Source organism: Canis aureus, chromosome 1 (genome assembly GCF_053574225.1).
Source record: "Canis aureus isolate CA01 chromosome 1, VMU_Caureus_v.1.0, whole genome shotgun sequence".
NCBI classification, from domain to species: domain Eukaryota; kingdom Metazoa; phylum Chordata; class Mammalia; order Carnivora; family Canidae; genus Canis; species Canis aureus.
The window spans coordinates 103,995,517-104,012,643 of record NC_135611.1 but is presented as its reverse complement, the minus strand read 5'-3'; the positions used below and the strand labels follow the sequence as shown (position 1 = coordinate 104,012,643).

Genomic DNA, 17,127 nt, shown 5'->3' with positions numbered 1-17,127 from the left:
CTCAGGCCCTCCTCCCGGGACAGCCTCCCTCCTCCGCCCGCGTCCCCTTAAAATACCCGAGGTCCCTATGGCAACAGGCGCTGGGCGACAGGTGCGGGTGTTATTTACGGGTCAAGCCTGAAATAGCCGGGGAGGGCAGGGGGTGGGCGGGAGAGGCGAGCAGACGGGCCGAGCAGAGGGGCCGAGCGGCCGTCCGGGCGGAGCAGGCGGCTCGGAGGCGGCGCGGAGCTGGAGCCGGGGCGGCGCGGAGGCAGGGGAGCCAGAGGGGGCCCTGCCCGGGAGCCCGAGGTGGGCGGCCTGCGGGAGGCGGCGGGCCTGGGGCTGAGCCTGGAGCGGTCCCGGCCCCGCAGGCCCTGGGAGCCCGGGGGAGGGGAGCCGCAGAGCCCCCGAGGGACGGACGCAGAGTCCCTTCCGGGGTCCTGGTAGTCCTGTGAATCCTGGGGGGGCCTCGCCCCTGTTTCCTGAACCTCAGTGGGGACCACAGCCCCTCCCCACCCCGCAGGGACTCCAGGTCCCCCTCCTGAGCCGGGGGCATCCCCCCAGCGCCCTTCTCTGGACCCCACTCTCTCTGAGCCACTAGTCCCTTCTCTGGGACCCAGGAGACTTTCTCTGGTCTCCTCTGAATGGCCAGGGAGACACCCACCCCCTTTTCCTGAAGCCAAGCCAGGACTGTGCTGTCCCCTTCCGTGATTGTGGGGGGTTCCACTGCCTTTTTGAGGCTCCAAAGGAGTTCTGATCTCCTCTTCTGTACCCCAGAGGGGCCCCACCTTCTCCCTCCCGACACTCTGAGCCCAAAAGGAAGCTGGAGGCATCTCCTCTCAAACACTCAGAGGACTTCAGCAACCTTCCCTGGGTACCCCAAACTCTAAGCCTTTGTGGGGTCCTCAGATCCCTTTCCCCAGGACACCCAGCTTCCCTCTGGTGATTCCTCCCAGTGGGGGCCCAAGTAGGGGGTGACTCAGCTAGTGCCCAGGCCTCCTTCCTCTGGAGCCCTCATGTCCCCCTCCTAGATACCCAGCTTCTAGCTCTGGGCCTTTGGGGTACCTTGCTTTTCCTCTGGGTCTCACCTTCCTTGCTGAGTTTCTGTGGCCTCCCAGGCCCTCCACTGATTTAGAGGCTTTACTGGCCAGAGGCTCTGTTTTTTCCTCTTCTAAGCTGCAGAGGCACCTAGACTCCCCCGCTGGAGGTTCCAGGGAAGATTCAGATCTTCCTTTCTTGGAATCCATTGGAAACTGAGCCCTTCATCTCCTTCAGGACCCCAGCCTGTCCCCACTCCCCACCTTAGGGCCCCTCCTCAGCTCTGCCTCCTTTGCACCTGTTCTGAGCCCCACCGGGGCCACGGCCTCTGGGATGATGATGTGGTCCAACTTTTTCATGCAAGAGGAGGACCGGCGGCGGCGGGAGGCTGCGGGCCGGCGGAGGGCTCAAGGGCAGCATCAGCTGACCCCCGAGCGGGAGGGGAAGATCAAGCTGGGGCTCCTGCTGAGCGCCGTGGGCGCCACGCTGGCTGTGCTGGCCGTGGGCACCGAGTTCTGGGTGGAGCTCAACACGTACAAGACCAATGGCAGCGCCGTCTGCGAGGCTGCCCACCTGGGGCTGTGGAAGATGTGCACCAAGCGGCTGTGGCAGGCCGACCTGCCGGAGGGCAGAGATACCTGCGGCCCCGCAGAGCTGCCTGGAGGTGAGAGGCCACGCCCCCAGCCCGGGAGTTGTGCCCCAAGATAGCGAGAGTGGTGGGGGTAGGAGAAGCCCATACCCCAGAGAGAGCCTGAGCCCCAGGAAGAGAGCTTGGACCCTTAGAACCCCCCCCCCCCATACCCACATCAACCCTTGCTCCCTGTAATATCCTTTGCCCCAGGCACAAGCTGTGTGTGTTGGCTGGAGGGGGGGGGGTGGTGGTGGTGGTAGAAGGTAGGAAGGAGAGAGAGGAGAGTCTGTACTTCCAGACTAGTCTGTACTGACCATCCTGTACCCCACCACAAGTGGCCTGTTCCAGCTACATCCTGTGCCTCAACCTGCCTGTACCCCCAGACTAGTCAGTATCCTAAAGCTAGTCCACCCTTAAATCAGCCTGCATCCCCAGACCAGCCTCTGCCTCCAGTCAGTAACCCTCAGACCAGCCTGTATCCTCAGACCAGCTTGTACCCCAAGAATAGCCTGTAGCCCCAGACCTGCCTGTACCCCTACACCAGCCTGTATACCTAGATCTGCCTGTATCCCTAGACCTGCCTGTACCCTAGACTGGCTTGTAGCTGGAGGCCAGCCTGTGCTCTAGACCTGCCTGTGCCCCTAGACCAGCCTGTACCCTTAGGCCAGCCTGTGCCCCACACCAGCCTGTATCCCTAGACCTGCCTGTACCCTAGACTCGCTTGTAGCTGGAAGCCAGCCTGTGCCCTAGACCTGCCTGCGTCCCTAGACCAGCCTTACCCCTAGGCCAGCCTGTGCTTCAAACCATGCTCTGACCTCCAAAGCTCCTGTACCTCTAGCACAGCATGTGATCCCAGTCATTTCTGCGTCTCCAGACCAGCCTGTATCCCGAGAGAGCCCGTGTTCCCTAGAGAAATCTTGTACCTCTGCATGCAGCCTGTGTCCTGAGACCCAGCCTGTCCTCCACACTCCGCTGGTGCCCTCAGTCTGCATTCCCTAAAAGCACCCGCACTTATTGAGACAGCCTGTGCCCCGAGAGAGAGCGTTTGGATTCCTGGGGTCAGCTTGCTTCTCCCACACTGGAGGCAGGCCACACTCCCATCCTGTGGGCCCTGGGGAGACAGACCATTTTGATGCCTTCCCCAAAATGGAATCCGTGCCTGTTCCCCACTATTGATTCCACCAAGCAGACCTCTTGCCAACCACCCCTCAACATCCCACCAGAGACCTTGTGCTTCTAAGAAATGTGCTGCTTCATTTCCTGCCCCGTCACCTCTGAATGCCCAGACTGAACCCTTCAGTCTTCCTTATTTTCTCCTCCAGATACCCCACACTGGTCACTGTTGTGCAGAATGGACTTTCACCCCTGGCTATGCCAGAGAGCTATCCCATACCTCTCACTCTCCCTGACAGGACATGCCATGCTCTCTACGTATACCAGTGGGACATCCTATACCCCTTGGGAATGGGAATGGGCTCTTGCTCCACATCTACTGACCCAAGGAAACTAACACCCCTCATGGTCCATCCAGGATGTCACAGGCTTGGTCACGCAGATGAGATCTCCAACACTCTGCTCTCCAAACAACATCCCATAACCTCAGTGTCCCTCAAAGAAGATCTTCTATTCCTGGGCTGTGGATGGGATTTCCCTCCTCAATTATCCAGATGTGACATCTTACATCCATAGGATCCCCAATAGGATGTCCCAAATCCTTGATAGCAAAGTGGGATGTCCCTGTAGTGTGAGGCACCCACCCACTCAGCATCCAGATTAAATACCACTTCTACAGATGGGCTAATTTTTTGTTCCTCAGAGCCTCAAGCAGGAAGTTCCCAAACTTTTGCAAAATGGGATGCCCTGGTCATCATATGCTTGTGTAATTTGCTGAGATGCTTCTGTAATGCCTAGGTTCTGTTCAAAGTATTTCATATGCATTAACTCGTTAATCCTCATAGCAACCTTATCAATAGTCACTAATTATAATCCCCATTTTAACAGAAGTGAGAAATGAGGAGTGAGGAATGTTTAGTGGCTTAATCTATGTTCCCAGGCCAGTCAGCTGGGATTTGAACCCTGATTGTCTCTGTTTTTAACAACTATACTGCTTTGCATCTCACAAGTCCATAAAGATGTCCCAAAGGTCCTTGCTGCTCTGGAGAGGCTGCCCCCATCCCAACCTCACCGCATAAGGCAGGACTCCTCACATTCCTTGTTATCCTCCTATGGGTCTTCAGAGGACCATCTCCATCATCCCACACTCCTGACCCTGCTGCCAAGGGACCCCAAAGGACCCTCCAGAAGCTCATCACCACTTCCATTATCTCAGAAATATCCCACACTTTGCTCTGCCTCAAAGGACATCCCATACCACCCTGGGCTGCAAGGACAGGGGAAGGGAGGGTGTGTGTGACCCATTCTACTCTTTTCCGAATGGGATATGCCATCTGGAGTCAGAGACGAGATTTCCTAAATCATTAGTAGCCAAAATGGGAGGCCAGACAGCCCACACTCTCTCAGAAAGATGTACCACACCTTCTTACTCTCTAGATGGGACTTCACATTTCCCTCATGGATGAAGACCATGTGTCCCCCACTGACTGCTACCAATAGCATCCTCACCCTTTGCTCTTCTGCATGAAGCATCCTTTACTTCTTGCTGCTGCAGGATTGCTGTTGCAGGGTAAGGATTCCCGTCCCACTGCTTTTGATGGGACCCCTCACGTCCTTTGCCTTCCCTTGGGCCATGGCTGCAGCATCCCACCACCTCCCCTGACTCAGCATTTTATTTCTCACCCCTCCACATCCTCCTTCAATGTGGAAAGTTCCTTTCTCCTTCTCCAGACACACCACCTGGTCCCTCTTCTTCTTCTTGTACCCATCTTATTGTTGACCTCTCTCCTCCACCCCTCTAATGCCTCAGTTTCCCCATCTGTAGAAGGAGAGAGAGTATTGGGCTAGGTGAATTTTTTGGAAGTTCCGGTTGCAGGGATCCCTGGGTGGCTCAGCGGTTTAGCACCTGCCTTTGGCCCAGGGCGCGATCCTGGAGTCCCGGGATCGAGTCCCACGTCGGGCTCCCGGTGCATGGAGCCTGCTTCTCCCTCCTCCTGTGTCTCTGCCTCTTTCTCTCTCTCTCTGTGTGTCTATCATAAATAAAAATAAATAAATAAATCTTAAAAAAAAAGGAAGTTCTGGTTGCAAAATGAGGTTTAGGAAGTGCCCTCGTCTTTATAAGGTTTAGATACCCTTAGACTTCACGTTCACAAAATTGGACAACTCTTACTCTTCTTTGGTTTCCATCATAGTTGTCACCGGCCTTTCCAAGAGCCTTCTCGTCAGTTATTTTACATGATATTCTCCCCCCCGCCCCACACCTACCTTTCTAACTCGGCTCTTTACTTGTGTCTGATATGCATCCACGAATATATATTTTAACTTGGAAATTATGTAGCGTTATTTTATATCTGTCTGTGTTTTAATTTACATAAATGATATCATGCTGTGGATTTTTCCCCCTGTTTTACGATTTTTCCCCCTCAACACTTTCTCAGATCTCCGCATACTGCTTTCTGTTATTCTAGTTCATGGCTACCACATGCTGCAGAGATTTGCACAAGAGGGCATCCATCCCCTCGACTTGATTTCCCTAGAGATGGATCCTTGGGTTGATTGACTTCCTGTTATTTACAAACAGTGTTGCAGCAAATATCCACATATATGTTCCTGCGTGTAGTTTTTGCCTGGATGCATACCCAGAGATGAAATTGTTGGGTTATGGGGTATATACATACTTTATTTCATAAAGTACATCAGAGCACTTTCCAAAAAGACTAGTACCAGTTTATGCTTCCAGCTGTTTCTTATGCTTCCCATGCTTGATATTTTATCCTTTTAATATTTGTCAATCTAATTGATCTAAAGTGGCTCTTCTCTGCTGATTTAAGTTGCTTTTCTGTGATCCCTGGTGAGGTGGAGCATCTCTTCATATACTTGTAAGTCATTCAGGCTACTTCTTCTGTGAATTGACTATTGTCGTCCTTTGCCCTTTTTTTTTTTTTTTTTCCAATTGGTTTCCCTCTCTTTTCTTGCTGACCTGCAGAAGCTCTTTGTGTGTTCTAGTTTGGAATTCTCTCTGAGATGACAATCTCTTCTGAGTTTGGTAGCCTTCTGTTCCCTGTATTTTGGTGTCCTTTGTTGAATAAAGAGGATCATCGTTTCTAATCCCACTTGACCCTTTGCAAACCCATATGACGGAGCCAGGAAAGAGACTCTTATCTCATTTTATAGAGAGAGAGTCAGAGGCACCAGAGAGGTCAATAGCCCTCACAAGGCTGCAGATCTGGACCTCAAAGCTCCAGACTGGAATCCTAACTCCTGTATAACTGGGTGACGGCAGATGGTTTTTGCTTCTCTGAGCATCATTTTTCTGCTGTGTTTGTCAGGGATGTGGATGTCCTATTTTTAGGCTGTTAAATGTTAGTGACTGTTAAATGAGTATGAGTATGTTAAATGTCCAGTCCCAAGCTTACACTAGCAACTTCCATGTCATAACCTCTTTCTCTCTACTACTCCCATAGAAGCAAACTGTACCTATTTTAAATTCTTTACCACGGGGGAGAATGCACGCATCTTCCAGAGAACCACAAAGAAAGGTGAGAACTCTACACTGCAGTGGGGTGGCAGGGGGGGGGTATGCTGACTGTACCAGTGGAGTTCTTAATGGCTTTGGTTTCTCTGTTTTGCCCTGGGGAAGTCCCATCTTTGGGGGCAGGTGGTTCCCCAGAGCTCCATGCCTGATGCTCTTGCCCCAGCTCTACCTTTGCCACATGCTATGTGGCTTTGGACAAGTCACAGCCGCTTTCTGTAGATAGCACTTTAACATCCTAAGCATGTGCATCTGCCACAGACTAGGCATAGGGCTGCCTGTTTCATTTATAAGAACTCCAGTCCTTTGCATGACCCTACAGGGCAGGGGCTTTATTTTCATCTCCCATGTGAGAAAATGGAAGCCCAGAAATGGGTACATTTACTTTTCCCAGGAAGTGGCAGAGGCAGAATTCAAACCCAAATAATCCTGCCTCTAAAGCAATGCTCTCCTATAGAATCTTCTGTGAAATGGAAATGCTCCATTTCTGTGCTGACCAATATGGTAGCCACTGGCCTAGTGTGGCTGCTGAGTGCTTGGAATGTGGTTGGTGTGATGGAAAAACTGTTTTTTAAATTTGGGGTTTTTGTTTGTTCTGTCCAGCATGGAGCCCAACATAGGGCTTGAACTCAAGACCCTGAGATCAAGACCTGAGCTGAGATCAAGAGTCAGATGCTCAATTCACTGAGCCATACAGTGAATTCATGCCATACAATTTCTCCTAAATTTTGTGTTTTTTAAAAATATATTTTATTTATTCATGAGAGAGAGAACGAGTCAGAGACATAGGCAGTGGGAGAAGCAGGCTCCCCTGTGGGGAGCCCAATGTGGGACTCAATCTCAGGACCCCAGGATCACTCCCTAAGCCAAAGGTAGATGCTCAACCACTGAACCACCCAGCCATCCCGCCCCTAAATTTTGTTTTAATTTAAATCCATTTATTTATTATATATTTTTAAATTGTAGTTCGATTTGCCAACATATAGTATAACACCCAGTGCTCATCCTGTCAAGTGCCACCCTCATTGCCTGTCACCCAGTCACCCCATCCCCCCACCCACCTCCCCTTCCACTACCCCTTGTTCATTTCCCTGAGTTAGGAGTCTTTCATGTTCTGTCATCCTTTCTGATTTTTCCCACTCATTTTCTCTCCTTTCCTCTTTAATCTCTTTCCCTATTTTTTATATTCTCCATGAGTGAACCCACATAAAGTTAGTGTTTCTCAGATTGACTTACTTCACTCAGCATAATAACCTCCAGTTCCATCCACGTTGAAGCAAATGGTGGGTATTTGTCGTTTCTAATGGCTGAGTAATATTCCATTGTATACATGGACCACAGCCTCTTTATCCATTCATCTTTTGATGGACACTGAGGCTCCTTCCACAGTTTGACTATTGTGGACATTGCTGCTATAAACATTGGGGTGCAGGTGTCCTGGCATTACACTGCATCTGTATCTTTGGGGTAAATCCCCAACAGTGCAATTGCTGGGTCGTAGGGCAGATCTATTTTTAACTCTTTGAGGAACCTCCACGCAGTTTTCCAGAGTGGCTGCACCAGTTCACATTCCCACCAACAGTGCAAGAGGGTTCCCCTTTCTCCACATCTTCTCCAACACTTGTTGTTTCCTGTTTTGTTAATTTTCACCATTCTTACTGGTGTGAGGTGGTAATCCATTTAAAATTAAAAGACCACATGTGGCTAGTGGCAACCAGTATGGTTGCCACATATAGTGCAACTCTTAAGACCCTTTCTGCTATAACCACAGCCTCTCCATCACCCCAGGACCCAGAACCTTAGCATCCCTCCCCACCAGTAAAGGTATTGTGATCATGTCATGATTTTTATCTGGTCTTTGTAAGGAATTGATGAGATGATGTAGCTAAAACAGACTGTGGGGTGCCTAGCACATAGTAGGCCCTTAATAAACAGTGGTTCCCACCCTTTCCACTCCTTTCTCTCTTTCTTTGTGCTCAGTGAGCTTGGTCAAGTCACCGTGCCTTTATGGGAGAGTAAATAATCATAATGCACCTGTTCAGCACATCTGCTTTGTGCTAAATGCTGCACTGGGCACTTCATATAAGTGATTTCTAACATACCTCCTTTTCTGTTGTCACCCACACACTTGCTGCCTCATCTGCTTCACCTGTAAGCAAACAGGGACCGGATCATAAGTAATGATGGGCAGTTTCCATTACCTTCTAATCCTGGCTGTGTCTCCTCTTTGCTCTGTGGCCTCAGGCAAAGCACTGGCCCTCTCGGAGTCTTAGTTCTTTCATCAGTGCAAAATTGGACTGGATGATCTACCTGAAAATTCTTGTCCAGTTCTGTATCTTCCATCTTCCTGGCTCTAGGTCCCTATAGGAGAGTTCTCCCCACTCTCTACATCCCATGTTCTCTGTTTCTTCCTTCCAGAGGTGAATCTGGCAGCTGCGGTGATAGCAGTGCTAGGCTTGGCAGTCATGGCCCTGGGGTGCCTTTGTATCATCATGGTGCTCAGCAAAGGCGCAGAGTTCCTACTCCGAGTTGGAGCTGTCTGCTTTGGCCTCTCAGGTGAGGGTTGGGAGCCTGGAGACTGAGGGAATAACATGCTGGGAGGTAAGGTGTCCAGGTACTTCTGCATGCTGGGAGGTTAGATCTCCAGGCACTGCTGCATGCTGGGAGATTGAATCTCCAGGTACTGTTGCATGCTGGGAGGTAAGATGTCCAGGCACTGTTGCATGCTGAGAGCTGAGGGAAACCCATGGGCTATATAGTAGGCTCAAAAATGGGAGAATTCCAAGCTTTCTTGTTGCCTAGGGATTAAAGTATCTCCAAACACTATTTTAAATTTGGACCAAGGGTCTCCAAGGATTGTTGCATGCTGGGATGTATGCTGGTGGTTGGAGGAAGCTCAAGGGTTATACAGGTCTCAAATATAGGAGAATTCTGAGCCCTGTTGTTGGTTGGGAATTGGGGGGTTTCCAGTTTGAACCTGGGATTTTGAAGCACTGTTGCATGCTGGGAAGTTGAAGGACATCACCAACCACTGTTGCATACTGGAAAGCACAAGGGCTGTCGTAGGTTCAATGTGGGAGTTCTAAGGCCTGTTATTAGCTGGGAATTGGAAGGTCTCCAAATGCTCTTAGATTTGGAACTGAGGTCTTCTTTTTCTTTTCTTTTCTTTTTTTCTTTCTTTTTTTTTTTTTTTTTTTTTTTGGAACTGAGGTCTTCAAGGACTGTTGCATTCTTGGAGTTAGTGGTCCACAGATATAGGACATCTTGTTAATGTAGTCCTCATTGGATCAATGTTTTCTAAGGTAGATAGAAAGGTCATTAACTATATAAGCTTTCTTTATTTATCCTTTGTGTATTTATTGAGCACCTACTATGTTCCATGCCCTGTGCTAAGGGCTGGAGATATAAGACTAACAACAAGACAATAGTGTCTGCCCTTACAGAGCCTAGATTCTGGCAGAATTAGACAGTAACCAGTAATTACACGTACAATAATTCAACTGTAATTGTGAGAGTTATGATAAAGCATATTAAGGGTATGCATTGCAGTGAAGGTGTGTCAGAGAAACTCAGGGAAGGTGATATTTAAGCTGGTAATTGAAGAATGAATAGGAATCATCCAATCAAAGTGTGGTGGTGACAGTGGAGGTGGCAGTATTGGTGATGTTTGTTGTGGTGGCAGCGATGGTGGTGGTGATGGTGACAATGATGGTAGTGATAGTAGTGATGATGTTGGTGGTGATGGTAGTGATGATGGTGATGATGATGGAATAGGATGTATAGAGGCTGTAAAAGACTTGACACATTTGAGGAACAGAATGAAAATCACAGCATAAAGCAGGCCAAATCTTGTACAAATGTAGATCATAGTCTTAACTAACAAGTGAGATAGAGCCTGATGCAAGATAAGAGAGACATAATGAGTCTTCAAGAGCATGAACATATGAATGGAAAACAATAATGGCCAAGTCTTATTATTTTGTTGCTTTAGAGATCTTCCTAAATAAAGGAAAAAATTCAGTCATTTCCTTCCCTTTCTCTCATTAATTCAGATGGTCATTTTATTCATTGATACACAGACACATTATACACAACATATTTGTACATATATGTATATGTAATATCACCTGAGTGTATAAGATAGAAAAGTGCTTTCCCTTATGGAGATTATCATCTGTTTAAGGACACAGAAATATCGCAGATCATCCAACAATTACAAACTTCTAGGTAATATAAAGGAAAAAGAAAAGTAGATTTCTGTGAGAGTGCATAATGAAAGCACTTGATTTAGAGCAGAGTTAGAGAAGGTGTCCATGAGTTACCAAGTTAGACAGAGTTTGGTGAATTTAAGGTCTTGAAAGAAAGCCGGAGTGGCTGGAGCATGGAGAGTAAGGAGGATACTGGTATAAAACATGGATCAGAGGGGTGCCTGGGTGGCTCAGTTGGTTAAGCGTCTGCCTTTGGCTCAGATCACAATTTCCAGGTCCTGGGATCAAGCCCCACGTCAGTCTCCTTGCTCAGTGGGAAGTCTGATTCTCTCTCTCTCTCTCTGACCCTCTTCCCTGATTATTCTCTCTCTCTCTCAAATAAATAAATAAAATCTTTTTAAAAAGATGGATCAGGGAATCAACAGGGAATCAAAAGATCTATGTTGAAATCCCAACTTCTGAAGAGTTATGTGATCTTAGGCAAAAAAATTTTTAATCTTTGAACTCAAGTATTCTTATGTCCATGAACTCACTCATCCAAGTATCCATTTGTCAGGTATCCATCCCATCCATCCATCCACTGATTCATTAATTCCCTCCCACTGCCTTCTCTTCTTCCTTTTCCATTCTCCTTCCTTTTCTCCCTCTCTCCCTCCATCTGTTTTCCATCTGTTCATCCATCTAATCATTCAACAAGTATATTTTTATATCTAGTAAATGCTAGATGCTGTGCTAGGTACCACTGGGGATAAAATGATGAATAATAAGAGTAAGATGGTCTCTCTTCTTGTGGAATTTATAGTTGGTAGGAATTTGATGCTGCTGTTATTATTGAACTCATACTTGGGTTATTCCAGGGGGTACCATGAAGGTGTGGATATAAAAGTGTATTATAGAAGTCTCAGGCATGAAGTTTTTCTGCAAATTGTGCAACCAAATGAAAGTGAGGGAGTGGATTTGATGCTGTAAGTACCTTGGTTATATTGGGTATCAAGGACTGGGCAGATTGTGTTTTTAAGTTATCCTTAGATAAAGGGACAAGTTTGGGTTATATTGTTTCTCTCCATAAAATAAATACATCAGGCATTGTTCATGTTTTAGAGATATGAGATAGACAAGCTTCCTGCCCTTGTGGATTTGTAGTTTAGTGAGGGAGACAGAAATTGGACAAACAGGCAATACTAATATATAAATTAATATATATTAATAATTATCAACTGTGATAAAAGCTATAAATGAAAAGAGTATGAGGGAAATGTATAATTGGGAGATCTGATATTGACTTCAGTGGCAGCACTCAGGGAAGGCTTCTCAGACGAAGTGTAACATAAATAGGGATGCATAAAGGTCTCTAGGCTTGAAAGAATTTGGTGCATTTAAAGACTGAAGGAAGTTCCACTCCCTACTATTATAGGGTGGGAAGAGCAGCCAAGAGGAGGATAAAGAAGTAGTCAGGGGCCAGATCACGTGGGCCCTTCTAGGTCATACAAACGATGTCAGGCTTGATCAAGGAGGAGGTATAGTGACATACCTAATGGAATAGTCTATGGAGTAGACCAGGCTGTGCTCAAACACAAGCTCCACTTCTCCAGTCTTTAATGTTCCCATCTATAAAGTGGGAATGATGATAATACATACCTCACAAGGTCTGGTGGGAAGAGATGAGAAGTGAGAGCATCTAGTTAGATTCTTGGCGCAAAGCTAGTGTGTCAAGGCCAGGGGTCCTCAGACTATAGCTCATGGCCAAATCCTACCTTTCTATGCTTTGGGGTTAGTCATCTTTTTAAACCATAAATCATATTGTGGTTCCTACTTGATTCAAAGGCCAAGGGCAGCCTGGGTGGCTCAGCGGTTTAGCACTGCCTTCAGCCCAGGGCCTGATCCTGGAGACCCTGAATTGAGTCTCACGTTGGGCTCCCTGCATGGAGCCTGCTTCTCTCTCTGCCTGTGTCTCTGCCTCTCTCTCTCTCTCTCTCTCTGTGTGTGTGTGTCTCCCATGAGTAAATAAATAAAATCTTTTAAAAAAAAGGCCAATAAATTAACAATAAATTACTACCACTAGAATAACATGACTCCAAGGTCTTATGTGTCCTGGTTCCTGGCTACATGGGACTTCATCTCTTACTACTTGTTCCCTCTGTTCTGGCCACATTGGTTTCTCTGCTATTCCTTAGACACTCCAAACTCATTTCCTCCTCAGAGCATTTTGCACTGCTTCCCATGTTTTATTTCTTCATATCATTTAAGTCTCTGATCAAATATTACCTCCTCAGAGAGACCACTGTTGACCACCTGTCTAGAGTAGGTCCAGTACCTGCTGTGTCCCTACCTTGCCTTTTTTTTTTCCTATAGAATCAATCACTACCCCAAATTACATATTTGTATGTGTATTCATTTGCTCAGGCTGCCACAGACTGGGGGCTTAAAGATGAGAAATGTACTTTTTTCACAGTTCTGAAGGCTGGAAGTCTGAGATCCAGGTTAGGGCAGGACCGTTTTTCCCCCCAAGGCCTCTCTCCTTGGCTTGTAGATGGCCATCATCTCCCCATGTCCTCAAGTGGTCATCACTCTGGCTCTGGGTGTCTGTGTCATGATCACCTCTTCTTGTAAGGACACCAGCCATTTTGCCCTACATATTGGGATAGAGCCCTATTGACTTAATTTACATTTAATTCTTGCTTTAAAGACTCTATCTTCAAATATGGTCGCATTCTGAGAAACTACAGGGTCAGGATGCCAATGTATGAACCTTTGGGGGCACAATTCAGCCCACAGCAATACATTTACCTGATTATTGTCCAATTCTCCTTCTGGGATGAAGCTCCAGGAGGACGGCCTTTGTTAGTCTTATTTATGTATTTTATAATGAGAGCTCAATTGAGATCTGTTGAATGAATCAAAGATGCATGAATTAGCAAAGGAATAAAGGGGACTGGAGAGTATCTCCCCCCTTGTCAGGATGCTCTTCACCTCCAGTGTCCTAAACTGAGCTGCATGGGGCCAAGGAGGCCTCAGAGGGAGCCACTGACTCACAGGACACAACTCCTGGCTGCATTCTCCAGGCCCCTGATTAAAAACATAGGGAAGTGGACTGCTGGGACGAAGGAGAGTCTAGAACTTAGATTGGGGCCGGACTCCAGGGTCTGAGAGACGAGGGATATAGGACTCATGACTCATGGATGACCATCAGATGGTCCTATGTGATCTGTCCTCAAACTGTCTTTGTATTTCTGTTATCCACTACTCTCCCCTTCCCATCCTCTGCTCTAGGCACACTGACCTTCTTTTTTCCCCCCAAACACACTATACTTATTCTACCATAGGGCCTTTGTACCAGGCATTCCCTCTGCTTGAAACAGCCATCACTTAGTTTTGTGCTTGGCTGGCTTCTTTTCATCATCTAGGTCGTAGCTTAAATGGTGTTTCCTGATGACATCATCTTAAAGTCCCTGCCCCCCCTTGGGTGTCATTCCCCTTCCCATCACCCTGTTTTTATCTCCTTTCCCGGCACACATCACTCTCTGAAATTATCTTGTCCTCTCATGTGTTTATTTGGAAGTTACAACCTGGCAGCCCATAACCAACAGTGACCCACAAATGCACTGTGGTGGACAGTGCAAAAAGAGTTCTCTGAGCGAATATTTAAAGGTTGGGTAAATTTCTATAAAATAATAATCATTAAAAAAAATTCCAGCTATCCTTGAAAAATCAGAAGGTTTGGCAATTGAAGCCCCCATTTCTGAAAGCTGTCAGCCAAAGCTGAGTTTTGGCTACTCCTTGTCATGTTTTCCACCATGCTCACCTGCCTCGTTGATTTATGCTTTCTCATAGTCTCCTGCATGGAATTTGAGTTTTACAAGCCTTGGTTTATTTGCTTCCCACCTGTCTCTTCCAAGTAGAATATAAGCTCTGTGAGGTTAGGGTCTTTGTCTGTCTTGTTCTTTCCTCTTTTCTTGCTGTTGTTGTTATTAATCAAACTGCATGACAACTTGACTGCTTTTCTTTTTGTTTTGTGATCCCTCATCTTTATTGGGGTATGACTAATAGGCTTTACTGGGGTGTGATTGATGAGTGGAAATTGTAGATCTTTGAGTGGACAATCTGAAGTGTTGATATACATGCATGTTGTGAAATGATCACCACAGTCAGCTTAGCTAACACCATCTATCCATCACCCCACATGGCTGTCTTTGTGTGTGTGATGGGAACTCTGGGATCCAGTCTGTAACAGATTTTGAGTGTGCAATACAGTGTTGCTAACTATAGTCACCTTGTTGTACATCAGATCCTCTCAACTCATTCACCTTGCATAGTTGAATTCTGTGCCCTTTGCCCTACATCTCCCTGTTTCTTCTCCCTCCAGACCTTGGCAATCACTCCCTCTGTGCTTCCATGAATTTGACTATTTCAGATTCCACTATCACTCTTTCCAAAGCCTTGCTGGAATTTTTTATTTTTGTTTTTGTTTGTTTGTTGTTTGTTTAAGTAGGCTCTACTCCCAAAGTGGAGCTTGAAATCATGACCCTGAGATTGAGTCACATGCTCTACTGACTGAGTCAGCTGGGCACCCCTTTTATTTATTTATTTTTTTAACATTTTTTAAATGGAGTCTTTAATTGATTCTTGATTCCAGGGTATGTATGTATGTATGTATGTATGTATGTATGTATTTGAGGTGGGGAGGGACAGAGGAAGAGAGAATCTTAAGCAGATTCCATGCCTTATGGAGCCCAACACAGGGGTCCATCCCCACAACCCTGAGATCAAGACCTGAGCTTAAATCAAGCTGGACACTTGACCAACTGAGCCACCCAGGTGCCCCTGCTTGTTTTTTTTTTTTTTTTAAGCGATAGATACATAACATGAAATTTACTATTATAGCCATTTTTGTGCTTGGTTCTGTGGCATTTGGCACGTCCACACTGTAGTGCAGCCATCCCCACCACCCATCTCCACGACTCTTTGACTTCTCTGTTTCCCCAGCTGAAACTCATCCTCTGTTCCCCTGGCCCGTCCACCCCTGGTGGCCACCATCCTCCTTCTGTCTCTAACATTTGTGCTGGGTTCCCTTATTTACCTCCTGCTTCCCAAACCGTGCGTGTTATACAGTAGGTGTTTCATAAGAAGCTGTTAAATGAATGAGGTGGGGGCAGTCCTGGGGTGATCTCCGGGCTCCTGTTCGAGCAAGCACAAGATGGGGTGTGTCAGGGATCCTGGGGGCCCCTGAGCACCGTGTCCATCCTCTCCCCACAGGCCTGCTGCTCCTGGTCAGCCTGGAGGTATTTCGGCATGCCGTGCAAGCCCTGCTGCAGAGAGTCAGCGACGAGAACCCCCCAGCCCCTGCCCTGACCTATGAGTACTCCTGGTCCCTGGGCTGTGGCGTGGGGGCCAGCCTCGTTCTGCTGCTGGGAGCTGGCTGCTTTTTCCTGCTCACCTTGCCGACCTGGCCCTGGGGTTCACTCTGTCCTAAGCAGGGGCCCCGGGACACCTAGAGCAACCACTGTGCCTTCTCAAAGCTCCTTCTAAACTCTTCCTTTTCTCCATTTTATCCCTCAACCCCCACCCCCTGGAAAAACTGTGTTCTCCTTGTTGTGGGGCTCACATGGTTTGCACAAACCTGCCTCTTCTGCCTCATTGTTTCCGTTTGTGAATATGTTCTTTACTATAGCTGAATTGGGATGCTCGGGGGTAGGATGGGGAGAGGCTTTTTGCAAATGAGGGTCCCCAGGGAAGGCTGGGAGGGAACTGATGGGGTACCTAGGGGGTGGGGTGGAGGGATGAGGTCGGGGGTCTTGGGAGGGAGTTGGACAGATTCATTTCCCAGATCTGGATGTATTCACTTGTGGGAGAGACTTCTTCCAACTGATTTGAATCTTGGGGATATGGGGGAGGGGGAGGAGGGGAGACCTTTGGGTCTGACCTTGCTACAGTCGGTGTGGGATTAAAGATTTGGAAATTTAACAGCTTTGATCTGGAGTCTGTTTGGATGTGATTGTGCGCCCTGAGGTAGAGAGAAAAGCGACTGCCTCATGCTCTCTAAAAACCTGTGGCAGGCTACTTAAGCAGCCCCAAAGTCACATATCAGCAAACCCACAGAAGGTGACAGGAAAACATAGCAGTTTTGAACACAAACATTGTGGGTCGAACCACATCCCTCCCAAATGTCTGTGTCGGAATCCTAACCCCCAGGACCTCAGTGCGAGACCTGATTGGGAGAGTCTGTATGGAGGTGGTGAAGTGGAAATGAGGTCATCAGGGTGGGCCCTCATTCAGTGACTGGTGTCCTTAGAGGATGGGGGATCAGGACACAGGCAAGCATGAAGGAGGAGACAGGGAGACAGTGGCCAGTCACCTGTTAGCCCAGGAGAGAGCCTGGTGCAGATTTTCCCTCTCAGTCCTTGGAAGGAAACAGCTCTGAGACACCTGACCCTGCACTTCCCGTCTCCAGAACCCTCAGAGTGCGGTGTGTGGTGCTTTGTTAGGGCAGCCAGCAGACTGGCACAGAGTGCAGGACCTGGGAACAGGTGCTGTTGGAGCATGCTCCTAAAGAAGAGCATGTGGCTCTGGGGCAGGGGGTCAGGGAGAGGCTAAGGACTTCCCAGGTTCATGCCTCCAGGAGACCGTGG

General features: G+C 47.8%; 1 protein-coding gene across 1 annotated transcript; it reads left to right on the top strand.

The window, feature by feature from the left end:
- Positions 1-257: 257 nt before the first annotated feature.
- Positions 258-16,462, top strand: CACNG6 (calcium voltage-gated channel auxiliary subunit gamma 6). Its single transcript, XM_077915859.1, has 4 exons — positions 258-1,681; positions 6,226-6,300; positions 8,712-8,849; positions 15,755-16,462. The coding sequence occupies exons 1-4, from the start codon at positions 1,351-1,353 to the stop codon at positions 15,991-15,993; spliced, it is 783 nt and encodes a 260-aa protein (XP_077771985.1). The 5' UTR covers positions 258-1,350; the 3' UTR covers positions 15,994-16,462.
- Positions 16,463-17,127: the final 665 nt, after the last annotated feature.